The sequence below is a fragment of the Podarcis muralis genome, chromosome 10 (assembly GCF_964188315.1).
Source record: "Podarcis muralis chromosome 10, rPodMur119.hap1.1, whole genome shotgun sequence".
Taxonomy (NCBI): Eukaryota; Metazoa; Chordata; class Lepidosauria; order Squamata; family Lacertidae; genus Podarcis; species Podarcis muralis.
The window spans coordinates 33,693,351-33,711,541 of NC_135664.1; the positions used below are offsets into that span (position 1 = coordinate 33,693,351).

The 18,191-nt window shown below is 38.9% G+C and overlaps 1 protein-coding gene across 2 annotated transcripts in view; it reads left to right on the top strand.

Annotated features, from left to right (window-relative positions):
* TRHDE (thyrotropin releasing hormone degrading enzyme) overlaps positions 1–18,191 on the top strand; it is a 201,250-nt gene that overhangs the window by 98,230 nt on the left and 84,829 nt on the right. For both annotated transcript variants that reach the window (XM_028745676.2, XM_028745677.2), the window contains exon 6: positions 8,493–8,630. In XM_028745676.2, coding sequence (XP_028601509.2) covers positions 8,493–8,630 — 138 coding nt within the window. The remainder of the gene's footprint in view (positions 1–8,492; positions 8,631–18,191) is intronic.

Below are 18,191 nucleotides of genomic sequence, written 5' to 3' on the forward strand. Positions count from 1 at the left end.
TATTTTTGTTAAAATGTGATTTATTATTTTTTGACAGATTTATCCTTTTATTTTTTTAGTTTAAAAATTCACTATGAAAAATGCAAAGTAACCCTTTATCAAAGCTGACACATCTGTTTTTCAAATGTAAATTTTTTTGATTCACCTAAGCACTCATTATAATATTTATTATTCTTAAAGATTTTCCTTTCAAAAACACATCTTGAATTACAATAAAGTCATTCTAATTATAAATGCAATGGAATCTAGCAGCTCTTGTTGATTTTACCATAGTAAAATGTCATAGATTACGTTGGTCATATTCTGGATTTTATCTTTGCTGTACCAGAGTCATTTGTTCTCATAATCACTTTAACAAAAACAGAATAATTTTGCCTTAGAAGTTGTCTTGCAAAGTAAGCATATTTGAAAATGGCTATTGAATGATTTTGTGATATTCATTGCTAAGTAAATTATGTTCCCCTCATCTTGAGCTCTAATCTAACAGGCCAATGCAGGTGAAAGAGAAAACTTGTTCAGTGTCCAGATGGGTTGAGCAAGGTGTGCTAATGAAAATGAGAATATGTGGTATTTAATTAAAATGGGCATGAGGCAGAATTATATACTTGACAAGTAAACAAGAAATTGTCACTGAAAATAGAAATAAATATAACATTAATAGATAAAATTATTATGATTAGGTATAATTGAAATTTGTATTCTGATGGCCCAAGAAGACGGCGACATTAAATGTTAGATACTTTGTGGTGAACAGAATAATTCTGAAGTTGGAGATTGCACCTCAAAAAGGATATTGTTTTAAAAAAAAGTTTCAGAAAAGGACAATCAAAATGATCCAATAAAATAAAATGGCGGAAATAAAATCTCAAGATTTAAAACGTTTGGGCTGAAAAGCCCAAAAACCTCTCCCAATACATATGCTTCAGGCCTTCAGCAAATGTTTCAATCCAATCAGCACTTGCACAGCCATAGGCAGACAATGTCCAGTAAGAATATTTTATTTAATAGCAGAAAATAAACAAATAAACCAACCACAGCCTTTCACAGCAAAGCATGCAAACTCAGGAGGATGAAGGAATACAATGTAACCCAGCAAATTTTGGCTGGGGAAAAAAGTGAATTCCCTATTTTAAGACTTGTTCAACTCAGTTTCCAGGTCTTAGTGGATAAGAGTTCCCTAGCTCTGAAGCCTATCATCTTTCAGATACAAGCAAAGCTGAAGTCACAGATCCTCATAGGGTGACCAGAGATCCTGTACCTGTAACAGTTGTGCAGAACTTGTGTGTGACAAGTTACTTCTGTTGAAATTCTCTTTTCTGCACAACTATTAAAGATGCAGGAGCCCTGGTCCCCTTTTCACCTGGCCACCCGAAAGCAACATCTCTCATTGCCTCCTATTTGTGAAATATTCTATTGATTTACACACCTTTGTCTTCAGGTTTATTGTATTGTCATTCATCTTCTGCCCTCAGGTCTTATATGCTTCCTTCTACCTTGGTTCTTATTTTCAGCAGTTCAGTTGAAACTGAACTTTCAGTTCCTTTCAGCTCCTTTCTCACAGAAGCTAATTTTGTTTTAGGTTTCATACATTTCCATTTGGCAGCCTGCTGTTTCACAGTATCACTTTCCTTGCAAAACATTTTCTAACATATTTCTAGATGTAGAAAACTGCATCCAGATCTCTCTATCTGTTACTGTGATTTCCTTTAAAATATCCCCATTATCATCATCATTATTATTATGAAGGATGAAGGGTATCCTCAGATATCGATTGAGATATTTCAGGCACTGCTAGATGATTTCTGTTAATGTTTTCATGGAAGAGAACTATTATCAATATTAACCCGAATGATTCAGCTGTGTGGAAGTGATGTGTGAACAGAACGCACAGTCCTGTGGTAACATTTCTCTTCTTGTGGTTTAACCAGTATTCCAACGTTTGCAATTCTTTGCCCTCCAGAACTTGCAGCTGTAGGTGTATATTTTCCTTAACCACAGACGGTTGATCTTCTAAAGTAGCATCTCCTTTGTTGGAGAGTAGGAAGAAATTATTTGTTATGATCCCACATATCAGTTTTTATGGGATATGTGTAACATTTCAGGAAACTGCTTTGATACATGGCAGTTCAAAATTCAAGCCACGGTTTCTAACAATAGATAATGGGACCTCTTTGTTCTAAAGTCTGAGAAATCATATATGAAGTATCCTCATTCTTTCGATCATGTTTTTCTTAAAAAAACCAAATTTTGATAATACAGAATATGGATTGAGCTATATGCGTATCCAGAAATTGTCAACAGCTTCTAATGGTTCCTCCTTTTGAGTAGGTGGAGTTGACACACTCTCTGTCCTTGAATGTCTATATTAGTAGAACGGGGGCGGGGGCGTTGGCGGGGGAGAGACTATGACAAAAGCAATTGCTGGTGAGTGATTTTCCTTTTCATCCATAAAATACAAAGTGTCAAATGCTTTAGCAGTCACTACCTCACTCAGCGCTGAGAAAGCATTTCACAGGGCTGAATGGCCTTCTCCCTTTCATTCACTTTATAAAAGTTTGGCTTTGCTGATAACTTTATTGGATGAGTCAAGGCAGAGTACATCAGTGATGGCAGTCACACTGAATTTTTCTCTTTCCCTGTTGGAGAAAGCTACTCTGTCTTTTTCCATATCTGTCTTCCTTTAAAAGAAAAAAAGAGAGAGTAATGCTCATAGTTTCTGGAGATATGTGTTTTAATCAAACACCTCTATCACATATCTGCAGGAACTATGAGCATAATATTTTTTCTTAAAGGGAGACAAATATGAGAGAGACAGAGCAGCTGCCTTCTGAAAACACTGCATGGAAGAAGGAGAATTCAGTGTGACTGCCATCGTTGATATACTCTGCCTTGACTCATCCAATAAAGTTGCTAGCAAAGCCAAACTTTTAATCAAAGATTAAGCGCAGAGCTCCAGTAGTCATGCAACTATCCTTCATCTTTCCTTAAGTGATCCACAGTGATCCATCACAGTATAGTACGCCATGGTCTAGATGATTCTGTCATTTCTTCTGGAAACGGAAACTAGCTTAATACTGAAATATCTGCATATCATTTTCCTTTTATAAAACCTGTGCTTAAGCAGGCTTGTTTAAGCATAAAAATAAATATTAATGGAAAATCATTAAACTAAAGTTCATTAAACTAAATACTCAGAGTATCTCAAAGTGCACAGCTCAAGATCCTGATGAATGGTCTCAATTGCTGATTTCCTCCATGGGCAGGATTAAAATAAAGAAGAAAGCGGCTGTGATTAGACTTGTGCATATCTTTGACTTAAATTGCCTGCTAAAACATTTATCTTCTTCAGTAAAATGTTCTGATACTTTCTGAAACTCGCAAGACAGATCAGGAAGGAAGTATTAAAAGTTCTGGAAGTAGAGTTAAGACATCGACAGTCTTGGTTTATTTCATTATTATTTTTGCATATTATATTGGAGCTGCAGTCTGCTTGATCCTTCTAGACCAGCATACATATCATGCTGTCTCAGCATGGAGAGAAACATGACTTCATTTTCTCACTTTCCTTTCAAAAATACTTTCATCTCTCTCTCCTTGGTTAAGGGCTTCAAATAATCTAAAAACGAAGCTTTTAATTAATACCACATGGAATTTGACATCTTCCAGCAATCATGCACTGAAATAAGCCTCTAGTGTTATTTTTCTGTTGCAGTCCTTGAAAGAAAGCTTTCTGTGTTGAACCAGAGATGAAATTCATTTGCAGCTGAATATGACAAGAAACATATAAGCAAGCTTAGAGCAAAAACAGTTGCTAGCTTACAGTTTTTAAGGTCAGTCACCTTGTCCACATGATCCAGTAAGCCAAACCATGTCTTTTTGAGAACATGGATTATAGTACAGTGGTACCTCGGTTTAAGAACTTAATTCATTCTGGAGGTCTGTTCTTAACCTGAAACTGTTCTTAACCTGAAGCACCACTTTAGCTAATGGGGCCTCCCACTGCCGCCGTACCGCCAGAGCACAATTTCTGTTCACATCCTGAAGCAAAGTTCTTAACCCGAGGTACTATTTCTGGGTTAGCAGAGTCTGCAACCTGAAGCATCTGTAACCTGAAGTGTATGTAACCCAAGATACCACTGTATAGAATCGCCAAAGGAGGGTGGGGAAATTAAAAAAGACATTTAAACGTGTGGGGAGAGGTCCAGTGCAATGGAAGCAACATGCGCACAGTGTTGCCCTCTCCTTTGGAATGAATGGGGAAACTCAGGTGTGATGTGATGGACAGCTTCATGTGGACACTGGAGCATCTTTGAGATACTTTTAGAATGGGTTTTCTTTAGTGTATCTTGGAATAGTAAATAAAAGACCCCCAAGACACAGAGTCAAGACCCTGTAACAAACCCAGATGCCAGTCCTAACACAAAAGCATCAATGAACACAAATTTGGCACCAGAAATGGCAATATTTAGAAACAAGTAAAAGAACATTTCAGCTTGGGAGGACTCTCTGTACTTGACTTTAAAGTGGTCATCCTTAAACAGAAGAATTTCAGTAGGAGGAAAAAGAACCATAATGAATCAGAATTTGTTAGGGAAATTAAGTTTTAATACTTGTGGGCATGAATCGAGGTTATAGATTTATCACACTCCTATGTGTTAATTAGTTACCATTTCCAGGATGTTTCACGGTATGAAACCTCGTGCCATAATGCCGCAAGACTCGTTCTTGTTCTAGATTGGGATGAATGAGTTTGGGAAAGGAATGTGAGCCTTAGATGGCAGAAGGTGCAGCTTACAAAAACATTGGATGAACAACAGAGATGGAAATCATTTCAACCTGAGATGTTATAGTTTATATACACCACTCTTCCCTTTTTGCTTTTTCTGCTCTAAAAAATTATAGGGAGCTATATTTTGTAAATATTTGTATAATAGTAAACTGCTGTGAGTCGCCCAGAATGTTAAAGAGTGTCCATAGTCCTGGGATGAACCTGGCATGTCTTAGTTCTAATAGTGGCCCACTTCACCAAAATGGCTTGGGATGTTAATATCTGCCTTATGTTTTAGAAGAAAAATAATATATAAATATATTAAATAACCACACCCATTTTTAAGCAATATTATGAGCATCAATGAGTTTTTAAATAGCTATGAGGATGGAGGAAGAAAGCTAAATGTTGCTGTTGCAAATAAGGAATCTTAGAATCACATAGGTCAGGCATAGGCAAACTCGGCCCTCCAGATGTTTTGGGACTACAACTCCCATCATCCCAAGCCAACAGGACCAGTGGTCAGTGATGATGGGAGTTGTAGTCCCAAAACATCTGGAGGGCCGAGTTTGCCCATGCCTGACATAGGCAGTCCCCACTGTTTCAGTCGTTTTCTGCGCTGAACATTACAGGCAGAAAATTCCTGGGTTTTAATTTTAATTTAAAGTGGAGAAGATTCTACTTTCGCTTTCATAGGCATAAAATATAGAAAGAAATTCAGACAGCATATATAACCCTTTCCTATTCCTCTGCCTAATAAAACATATTTTAGAAATGCTAAAGCATTTTGCCAGGGATATGATTTAGAGAATGGAATGACCTTATTAAGTGTTATTCATACAGGTCTCTTAATCTGTGAACCATATGAATGCCTATACCAGAACAAAGAGGTTCTGTTAACATTCAGGCCTTTGATCTCTTATGTACACTAATTATCAGTTATGACTTACATTGTGCTGTTCCTTTTGTTCTCTTGTTGGATGCAATTCAGTTTCTCTCCCACACTTAAATTCTTTTGTCCTGCTATCTCATATTATGTTTGGGAAACTTTTTTTTTTTAATGTGGCTGGTTCAAGTATTGCATCATTGTCATGCTAACAACCTTAAGCTTTTATTTATGTCTCAATAAGTATTATAAAATTCATACAGTGACTGCTAAATTACATTATCTTTATCATGGTAGATAGGTATATACAATTCCCTGAAGCTGGGGTAGGGAGGCGAGGAGAAGGAACAGATCATTTCCAGTGAATCAGGCACAGTAATTGAATGAACTTTATGTTGGGAATCTTTCCATGTATATTTTCCCTTTATTTCATTTAACAATTATAAACAAACATTGTCACTCTTTTCTGCCAATCTTATGTCCACAGTTATTTAACTGCTGCTGTTTTGTTTTCTGTTCTATAGGGCCGTATACTGTAAATTACTGTGTCCTCCCCCCCCCCCCAAAAAAAAATCCAGGGACAAGGATGTGCAGAATTTATATGTTCTCATTAGCTTTCCCAAAATCTATGATAAAATCGGTAGTTGTCTAAAAATAAACTACAGTTGCCCAAACACTGATCTGAAGTTAGGTCCATTTATTTCAGGCGGTCTATGCTGAGTAAAACTTAGTTGATACCTAAATAAAAAAATTCCTTCCAGTAGCACCTTAGAGACCAACTATGTTTGTTATTGGTGTGAGCTTTTGTGTGCATGCACACTTCTTCAGATACAGTTCTTCAGATACAGTTGATACCTGTGAGACTGCTCTCCAATATTTACAGTGTCTGATCAATGGACCGCCGATGGGAAATCATAAGGTATCAAATAGTGGTCCCTTTTCACTTATTAAGAGGATGGTTTGGCCTGGTTTGAATAACATTCTAAGCTGAACCTTGACTGCATGAACATGGTGGGTTTGGAGAGGAGCCAGTAGCCACTGATCCTTTTCCTGCTGTGCAGTGCTGAGTTAAACCAAGGTTAGCTTTCCCTTCACATGCTTGTGTGGTCTTGCTAAGCCAAGGTTTTGCTAATTATGTCATGAAAGCTGGGCCATTGTGGAAAAGGCACCAACATCCTAGAAATGGAATGGGTTCTTCTGAATTGAGTAATTTCATGATTTTTGCTTTCCTTCATGAGTGAAATCTGAGAATCTTTACTCCCAGGTTGGCTTACACACCAGTCTTTTTAGGGCCTATAAGCCAATATAAACTGAAAAACAACATTAATATGTACTCTTGCTTTCAAAATACCTGATTTTAATGTTGCAAGGCAAATCCAGGAAATCCAGCTTCAAAATCCATCTCTACCAACCTTTCAATAGTTTTCAAGGTAGATTTTGAGGACATATATATTCAGCATAGGTAAATTAAACAATCTCTTCCTAAATACACCTATTCTCTTCCTTCTGCATTTAAATTTAATATTGCTATTAATAGCTCCATCCTCTTTGAGGATAACCTATTTTGATATTCATAAAGGAGCAAGTAACTTGTTCAAATATTCTGCAGTCAAGGCAAGTAACAAGCTGTTGCACATTTATTCCAAGTCCAATCTGATGTGCCTAGTTTCTAAACCCCATGGGTGTGTTCAATGGTTAGATCTAGTTTTTCAGTAGTTTAAATATGTAATAATACCTTCCATGTACTCTAATGCATTTTCACATAAAAGTTGACTTCCAGATGGAGCAGGAGTGGAACAGCTTTTCAGCTGATTCACAATATAATTTAAATTAGCTCACTGATAGCCATAACATTTCCATATGTAGAATTGTTATTTCATCTGTCTGTTATATATCTTTACAAAAATGCAAAACACCCAGAAAAGTGATATATCAGTAGGTCGATGTCAGTGCAAAAATGTGTGCAGTGTAGATAAACGTGAAACCGTAATTTCATGACAATGTACAAAGTAAGACCAGTCAGTACTTTTAACTCATATATGTATGATTTGAAAACCGGGGATAAGGCAGCTCATGAACACCAAAAAGGAAGTACAACACTAGAAAGCATGCTTTCTGTGAAGCATTTTATTCTCTGAAGTTCCTGAAAGTGTTGCATAGAATTAGCCATGCTCATGACTGTTTATGAGAATAACCGCGCACCCATCAGAGGTGGGCGCCATTTGCGGCCCTGCATATGCCACCTTCGATCTTCTGGGTGACATGCTGGTTGCCAGCTGGCCCACCTTCCCGGGACCACGGAGCGCTGGGGGTTCCCGCCAAACCCCTATTCAAATAAGCCAATCTGCGGTGCTGCTGGGACCGAGAGTGAGAAGGCTTCACTCAGGTCCACGCACTCGGTTTAAATAGAGGGCGGAGATTCATTGCTCTTGGTCTGTTGCCTGGAGGGGCGGGGGTTTCCACATAGGCATGCAAGGAGTGCACCACCTCTTATTCTCCATGGTGTGTGTTGGTGGTGGTGGTGTTTTGCGCTGGCTGCTGCTATTTGTGCTTAGAAATAGATAAATGTCTAGTATGCAGTTATTATGGCGCTGCATTTCATAATATTCCTTTCCTTCAAAGGGCTTTGGATACCGTTCTGCAAATGTGGAGATCCTGTTTGAGCAACTGTTTCACTGTTCATTCTCCAGATGAGCTGACGGCTAATAAATCCACATAATATCAGAATGCATAAAGGAATGTGTGAAACTGCTATCTTCACAGTTTCAGATTTTTATCTGTGCAACTGCAAATCTCTATGTAATTGCCAATGTACGAGTGTGTTTTGTTGTATTTCAGGAGAAGCAGAGGTTCCTGACAGATGTTTTACATGAAGTAATGCTGCTTGATGGCCTGGCTAGTTCACATCCGGTGTCACAGGAAGTGCAGCAAGCCACAGACATTGACAGAGTGTTTGACTGGATTGCTTATAAAAAGGTGGGAGCAGAACAAAAGTCATGTTTGTTGGATTTTTGGGGGGGGGTATTTATCATCTCACATACTATTATTTCCATAGCTTGGAGTTACTACGCTTTAATTGCATGGTGATGTGGGCTTTTGATTCTTCCACAGCAAGGAAAAGGCTATATTTGGCAAAGTCTGTTCCTTATTCTCCCTTATAACCAGCTCCAAAAGTGGAGGCAATCGGTCCACTGTCCATTTTAAAAACCTGATTTTGTGTCAGGTTGGCCATGTGTCCTGAATCAACTACAGATATACAATTCTTCACATGGCAGTTTGCAGAAGTTGATTTATAAATTGCATTTATAAATGCATTTTTAAAATGTAATCCGTTTATTAGTTTAATATTCGGCCTTCCTCCCAGTGCAGCACCCAAGGCAGTTCACAGCATAAATTACAACAGATGCAACTAAAAGTTCAAATAAATGCAATTTTTATTAAAAATAATAATAATATTTAAAACAGCACTGAAAACACTTTAAACCATTTTAAAAGTGTGCATGCACATAGTACAACACCCATCCTAAGACTAAGATTCAGTAGCATTAGCCAGTTAGTGGCCAAAGGCTTCAAAGGAATATTTGAAACCAGACTGCAAAATATTAAATGCCTTTTCACTTTAACAATAGTGTATTTTTACTTAAATAATGGGTAACATCCAGTGATAGCAGCCTAAAAATATCTAATTTTCAACGTGAAATAGAAATGCATTTATTAATGCTATTTTTAAAACAAAACAAAACACAAGGATCACACTCCCGGAACACGGAGTTATGTGCAGTTATGAAGGATAGATTGTGGTTATTATTCTTATTCCACAGTTCTGGCCCATCAGGTTCATATATTTTTACCCATCTGTGACGTTTGAAGAACACCCTCTCTTTTTCTCTGGGAACTCAAACTCAATCAGAACCAGGACAGAATATTATTATGGATATGTGCCCAAGCAAAGTTTCCTTTTGGCATTTTTCCATACTCAAATTCTCTCTTGCTGTCATATCTGGAAATTCTGTCTGATTCATATCTGAGATCAGGGAGCATTCCATCTGTGTGGTGTTGATTACTTCTTTGAGTCATCTGGTGTGACTTGCTCTGCTCTTTCTCCAAAGCTGTTTGTGAAATTTCCCCCTAACCACTTTTACTCCTTTCACAGAAGCTGCACCGTCAGGCAGTATTTCTTGGGCTGATTCATCCTCCTAGCCTCTAGAGTATCATAAATTCTCTTGATATCCTAGCAGGTCAGTCAATGAGTAGGTTGAACTCCCACACAGATAATAGGAATATTTTGGTTTATAACAGTTAAATTAGTTTGTCTTTAAATAATAAAAAGTCCTACATTTTTGTTTCTGTCTTTAATTTTCTTCTATCCATATTCATTTCTCAGCCAAACACTAAGATAGAGTTTGCTTATGTTTTCTTAAGTGTAGTGCCTATCAGGAATGTTACTGTTAATAGATTCATTCAACATTCTGAATAAAACAAGGCTTTAGGGGGATTACCTTGATTCTCCTTATCTTAATGCACTCTGGAAAGAAACCTGACACTCTCTGGGATGCAAGCCTGAGCAGTGTATATGGAAGTCCTGGGCTGCCCAGCCAACAAGACTCCACTTTTGCCCTTGCTGATGTGGTCCAAAGGAAAACAGAGCAATACATTTAGCACCAGCTTGGCTGGAAGAGTTGCCAGAAGGGAGCTTATAAGACACCATCCAACCGCCTTAGGGACTCCACTCCAGATTTGTGTAGGTTATCCCTCATCCTTTTCTTCTCTCAAAGATGTCCCACAAGGCAGTGAATATGGATTGTTCTTCAGTGTATATTCCTGAAGCCTTTCTCATGAATGAGTATAGCTGCAAGACAGTGGATCACAGTTTTCCTTCTCCTAGATGGGCTATCTTCGCAGGTTGATGAACCCCATCTGCCCCTCATTTCCCTCTACAGCAAATGCAGAAATCACCTTCTTGACCATTGCACCTTCTTGACTATTGTACCCACGATTGGTTTGTCTGCTCAATCTGCCAGATGCTGGTTTTGTATGTAGGGGATAAGACAAGTCTTTAATTTACTGAGGGTTTGACACCCATTGGCTACCCTCACCTGGTTTAGGTGGCACTGTGGTCTACACCTCTTGGGCTTACTAATCAGAAGGTCGGCGGTTTGAATCCCTGTGATAGTGTGAGCTCCTGTTGCTCTGTCCCCGCTCCTGCCAACCTAGCAGTTCGAAAGCACACCAGTGCAAGTAGATAAATAGATACTGCTGCAGTGGGAAGGCAAACAATGTTTCTGTGCACTCTGGCTTTCGTCACGGTGTTCCGTTGCTCCAGAAGTGGTTTAGTCATGCTGGCCACATGACCCAGAAAGCTGTCTGTGGACATACGCCAGCTCATTCGGCCTGAAATGAGATGAGCGCTGCACCCCCATAGTCCCCTTTAACTGGACTTAACTTTTACCTTACCTTTACCTTAGTTGACCAGTTGAAGCTGCTTCCTAGGGTGTGGCCACTGACACACACTAACAGCTTCCAGGAGCCACAGATGGATGCTGAGTGTTGGGTGGGGACCAATGATGGATGAACTACCCCAGAAGATGCACAACGTGTTCCCCACCAGAGATACTGCTCATTCCTTGACATCACATACAATGCATGCTGCTTAAATATCTATCAAGCTAAATGTACTTGTCATTTCCACTTTCTGCCCTCCATGGCTACCATGTATAGAAGCAGATAAGCTGGAACTAGGAAACAGTTTTTCCATCTGGATGATTTTTAATTCTTCCATTGAATCCATTAAAAAGAGCATCATGTACTAGTAGTTCATAAATTGGCAACTGCAGTTTTCCCCTCTCAAATCAAATTTGTGTTTAAAGAAAGCTATAAAGGTAAAGGGACCCTTGACCATTAGGTCCAGTCGTGGCTGACTCTGGGGTTGCGGTGCTCATCTCGCTTTATTGGCCGAGGGAGCCGGCGTACAGCTTCCGAGTCATGTGGCCAGTGTGACTAAGCTGCTTCTGGCGAACCAGCGGTACCTGTTTATCTACTTGCACTTTGACATGCTTTCGAACTGCTAGGTTGGGAGGAGCAGGGACCGAGCAACGGGAGCTCACCCCGCTGTGGGGATTCGAACAGCTGACCTTCTGATCAGCAAGTCCTAGGCTCTGTGGTTTAACCCATAGCACCACCCGCATCCAAAGAAAGCTATAATAGATGTCAAATAATAAGTTATGATAATAAATAAATCTATTTTTTCTTCGATTTTATTTTCATTTTTTCATTTTCATTTCTTGGGGTTGGCTTCAAGCTTTCCTGTACTTTATCGTTGTCTTTTTTCCCAGCTTCTTATTTGACTCACTCTGGAAGAGCTATGCCTAACCCTCAAAACTTTCCAGCCAGACCTCCCCCCAAACTAATCACACTTAACTTTGCCAGCTTGTATTTCCCTATAACGATGAGCCAATAAACAAACATAGAATGTTTCTATCACATCCCAACTTTGCCCTCCCACCCCGACAAATGTAAAAAGATTGACTCCTAATGTACTGACAACTGTAAACTTCCTTGGGGATGGATATGTTTCTATGGCGATAGACTATGATTCTTGGTAGGGAGCCAACTATAGGTAGGCAACAGGTAAACATTGTACCCCTAGATCTCAGAGGTAACTGCCAATTGTTTGACCTCCTACAATTAACCATAAAAACATTGTGTCCCTGGATCGCAAAGGTAACTGCTGGCCTTTTGACCTCCTGCAGGTAACTGTATAAACATCATATCCCTGGACCTCAGAGGTAGTTGCCAACCTATTGACCTCCTGTAGTTAATCATATAAACCTAACTGACCTTTTCAAACATTCCCATTTATAATTCTGTGTGCATTCTGACCAACCTTTCTTTCAAGATTTCCCTGATTCTCCACACATTGATTTTAGCTGTACAAGCTAATCTTCAGAAAGGGACATTCAATGGAGTTAACATCATCACAACTGTGCTGCAACTTTGGGGCACTGCTTCAGTCCACAACTATCCATGTAGCATGCAACTTGCATAGGGGAAAGCCAGAAGCCTGCAACTATTGACCTTAGACCTAGTGGACAACTATTTCTGCTCATACTACTGCTTTATAAAGACAGAATGTTAACGCCACATTTTGTCCCCTCTTGGCAATTCATAAGGATGTTCCCCAATCTTCTTTTAACAACATCAGATTTTAAGTCTCTCTCATTTATTATTTGTCTCTGTAGGCAGGTTCAAACTACTTGGAATACATTTTCCTCTTATTGTGAAAATGCTCAAACCATACTTTGCTACTATGATTCCATTACGATGAGCATTTTTGTTGTACATTAGTGCATTTGGGACGCTATTTCAGTGTACAGAGCTAGTTTAATATCCAAAATAAGTTAATGAAGCAGTGGAAGTTGTGATAAGCATTTAAGTACTATTTTTATTCAGTATTGTACTTGAACTTCAGTGATGGCTCATCTGTGTAAATAATTTCATCAACCTCCTGTGTTTGCCCATCCTTGAAGATTTTCTCATAAGGATGCTTAATGAAAAAATATATTGTGCTTTTGTCCTTGTCAGTGGTGTCAGAACACATAAGAGAGGCCCTGGTGGAGGGGCTAAATGGAACTGCTGATATAAATGAGGTCCCAGCAACATTTTGTCTGAACAACTAAGCAGGCTGCGCTATGTTTTTATATTTACAATGAATGGTTGGGGAGGATATTTTCAAGTCCATTTGAAGGACATGTTTGTTTATGTTTATTTCCTGTTGAATCTCATTTTCTTTTACACGCTCTTATAAAAATACTAGAAAAGCACTGGCTTCTAATAGTCTCTAAAGCACAAGCCTAGGCTTCGTATATTTTAACAAGTGTTATCAGTGGTAGAATACATCAGTGGAGTTTTTTCACCCCTATGTTGACAGGATGGCCATACTATGAAGATGCTAGATAGCTTTCTTTTGAGAAGGAGAAGCACATTATTTGCAGTCCACCCACATGAAAAGCTTGGAGGAGTTAGAAAATGCAGAGATGCAGTCCCCTTTGTGTTGAGCCTACCTTTTCAAAATACTGTGCAACACTGCTAGAAATGTGGGGAGAGTAACATGGATCGCACGAGGAAACTCTATTATATGTCTTCCAAACCTCACCAACAATATGGCAACATTACTGATTTCATTCCATTTATGAGGTACTTCCTACAAAATATCCCAAAATGTTTTAACAATAAAACCAGCAGCAAGTAAAACAATTTATATAAAACAATTTCAAATGTAATACAGGTATAGATTTGGGGGGGGGGGGGAATCAGCACCCTTGGAGCTCTAGAAAAAGATTGTGGGCATACAAAGGTATCCATATTTTCTGCTTCTCCTATTTCCTTATCTTTGCTTTCATTGTCATGATAAACATATGGAAAATGCTCTCTAAATCCTAAGTTTTAAAAGCCTGTCCACAATTGTTCGGTGAGATCTTCCGACCATTTAGAGCTCAAGAGTATTCAATTTAGTTTGTTAATTTGGGAGATATTGATGTTTTGAGCAAGAAATATAGCAGCAATTCTTGGAACTCTTATTTTGTGGTACCTTCAGTATTTATTTTTTATCATCGATATAAAAAGAACATGCTTTGCAATTTTTAGCTTTTTGTTCTAATGTTTGGGTTGGGCTCATAATTTTAATACCTACACTGTATTAGTATACCATCCTCATACCCCAACCAACCTCCATACCATCTCATATTATTCTTAACAGGAAGAAACTATTAACAATTTAGACAAAACCAAGAAATCACTCAGTATGTGAAGTAGCTACGTATTACGAAGAGCATTCACAGATAAAGAACTGCATAATAGTAGTTAATATTTATACTGTACTCCCCTTAAGTATTCAAAGAGCTACATATCCTTGCTCAGTATCCTTATCTCTATAATATCCCAGTGTAATTCTCTCATTATTTTTGGAGACTGGAGTTTAGTGGAATCCCTAAGGCCTACCCAGTGAGCTTTATAACTAAACTGAGATTTGAATTGAGAACACCTCTTGCTCATAGCTTGTGTTCTTAACAACTGTACTCCACCAGGACAGTGCATTTTTTTTTAGTAATATGATTGATAAATATAAAGTATAAAGTTGTTCCCTCAAGATACACTGTCAGTTTGTATTCATGATGCTTCCCCATCTGATCATTTTCCTCAAAGATTTATTCTATCTTTAGTATGTCTATATCCATCCCAGAGAAGAATTGTTCAGTACTGTAAAGTGTACCAGGAGGCAGAGCTGCGTTTTCTCATTCTCTGTCAGATAGATTTCTCTACATTTTCTCAGATAAATCGTAGAGCAGACCCTTAACTATTTCAGCAAAGCATCTTCCTTCCTCCTGTAAAATATTGCTGGAGTTCTCGGTGACATCACCATCCATTTCAGAAGGAGGATGCAGATATTTCATGATCTATAAGTATCCTCCACTGAGCTGATGCAGCCTTCCTTGTAGGTAAACCTCAAGCATATATAGAAGAACTTCTGATGTGTAATTACCATTATAAATGATCTTTTCTCCCAGAGAAATATTGCACTGGCTGTTGCGTGTGTAGGTCCCCAGGCCACCCCTCAAATAACTTCACACATAACACCTAATTTTAGTTTAGGTTTTTGGGCACTATTTTGGCCACAACTTTATTAAAATACAAAATCAGTGAGTGGTTGTTTAGACATTGGTTATGACTATCTGTCCCCCCGCCTGGAACAGAACTGACATCCCGAGGTCCGATCGGTAGCCAGTAGAAGAGAAAGTCAAACTTGGGGGTCATTTGAGCTAAGCGTCGGACCCACGCCGCTCACCCCAGCAGCTCCCCGAAAGCTTGCCTGCCCGGTCCTATGACAAGGATTCCCATAACAGGGATTGGGCGGCCCTGGTCCCATAACAGGGATTGGATGAAATCATGGCAAGCCCCAGGATTCCTTTAACGGAATTCCCTTCAGCACAATAGGAGGGGCAGGCCCAGCCTGACCCCTCCACCACCAGCATATTATAACCAATGCCTAACCACAACCCTACAAGTTGTGACTAATTGCTGAGTAGTAGGCAAAAACCGAATGGCACAGCCAATCACCAAATGGCAAAATTCCTACTAGGCCCCTGCTCCAAAGCAGACGACCCCATGACAGGCAAAGCAAGGTCAACCGGAAAGAGGGCGGGCGGGTGGGTGGCTGGGGAAACAGGTTTAGTGTAACTGTGTGTAGAGCACTCACAACAAAGCAATGGAGAGTCCTTTCTCATTTAGTCGTCACCTGCAAAGTTAATTAATTTTCTAATTGAGTAAACCATTGGTTGTCTCAGCCATAATCAAGCAAGGAAGCAACATGGTAGGCAAATCTTAAACTGTATTTTTTCCTGCAAAATGCAGTTCGGTGTTGCTTACTGTGATATTTGCTCTTTGAAAAAGCTGAAGTAGAAACTGCCTGGTGATTCACAGATATATTTAGGTCTGTTCTAAATTTATTGTTTAGAGCTTTGGCCCCAGAGCGCAAAGTTTTTGCCCTACGTAGTAAAAATAAAAATGGCTTACAAAATGAAGTAAAGCTATAGAATACAAACAAATTTATTAACCAATTAATCTCAATCAAGTATTAAATAATAACTATTAAACAATAAATATTAGAGTGGGGGGAGGTACCATCTGCCTTGCAGGAGGCAATGGTGTGCCCCTTCCTTAAGAAGACCTCCTAGGATCCAGAAGTGTTAAACAACTATCATCTAGTGGTAAGTATTTCCTTTTTTGGCAAGGTGGGGCTGCCTCTGGATATGGTTCAGAAACTTCCTCTGGTGCAGAATTCAGTAGCCAGGTTGCTCACTGGAGCAATATAGTTTGAACGTACAATGCCAATCTTCACCCAACTACACTGGCTTTCAGTTGGTGTCTGCTGGTTTTGACTTATAAAGCCTTAAGGAGCTCAGGAATGCAATTCTTCAAGAATCACCTCTTCCCATATGAATGGATCCAGACCCTGTGATCATCATCTGAGGCTCTTTTAAATGTGTCCCTCTGTGAGAGGTTTGGAGGGTGGAAACACAAGAATGGGTCTTTTCTGCAGTCTGTGGAATGCTCTCGCCTGGGAGGCTGGCCTGGCCCCTTCATTACATATGTTTAGGCGTTGGGCAAAAACCTTCATCTTCTCCCATGCCTTTGGCTAATTAAACAATCTATGGCCTTTTGAATTTGTATGTGTGTGTGTGGGTGGGGGGGGGGTGAGGGTTATTATTTTTGTTTGTTATTATGCTAAGTATTTTTGTGTTATATTGTAAACTGCTCTGTGATCTTCAGATGAAGGACAGTATAAAAACCAAATAAATAAATAAATACATAAATCAATATTTGTTCTGCAGGAAGTCCCACTGAGTTCATTGGGGTCTAATTCTGGGTACTTGTGTTTAGGAGTTCAGCTTTAACCCACCATCTTTTTAAAAAGCAAAAAAAGAGCAACAAACAAACAAATAAACAAACCCCACTTAAATACATTACAGGGGAATCATATTGATTTAACTGAATCTTCCTCTACCTTTAGGATTTGGAAATTTATCAAAAGACATTTGATGACACTCATGAAGGTGCTTCAAATCTAATTTATTTATTTTATGAAAGATTTTTCAAATGTCATTTTAAGAACCGAGTTTGACATGCTTTGTTCTCAAACTTTAATTCATGCTGTGAATTTCCTAATGAGCTAAATTTCATACTGGCATCCAGCTGTGTCTGTCTAGTGTCAACAAAATAATTGTTCAGTAAAAGTGACTTGGATATTGCTTGTTGGCTGCTATTCAAATGACAGAAATGTGCAGATTCTTGTGTGAGTGCTTTGCAACCTGTTGTCATCTTTTTGTTTAAATGGATTTGAGATCACAGGGTGGTCTGAGTTTCTGAAAAATGAATGGCGATTAATTATTTCAGAAACGTTTTTAGTGAAATGAAAGAAGATTCACAACCTGCATGGGCCTGCTCTCATTCCTATTGTTTGTGAGTTATAAAATTACTTTGTTCTCCTAGAAGGAGAAGGAAGCTCAACCAGCAACTGCTTCTAATCAGCTCCAGTCACCCTTCACTAGTGTAGGTGAGAATGAAGCCTTTGTGATTGTGATATCAAATAACGAGGAGGTGATGTTGATATAACAAATTGGTTTTGAGAGTAGGTTTCGATTCAACTATTAAGTTTAACAACCTTTATGGGTTTAACAAGGTAGTGTTCATACATAAACTCAGCATGTATTGGAACATTCAGAAGATGTGTTCCTCTTGACAAACTCCACACCCATCATCTTAGGACACGTTATGAGGATTTCACTGCATAACCTCCTTGAGCTGGTTATGTTCATTGGCTCTAGGTCATTTTAGATGTCTTCAAAAGGTCAACGATTCATACTTTTCTCTCTGCCTTTGTAAAATGCAGTGGTATGTTAATGCAAAAGATTTTGAACGTTTCCAAACTTACCTTTCTTTCACAGCTATTGGATGGTTTCCGCCTCTCCAATTCAGCTATGT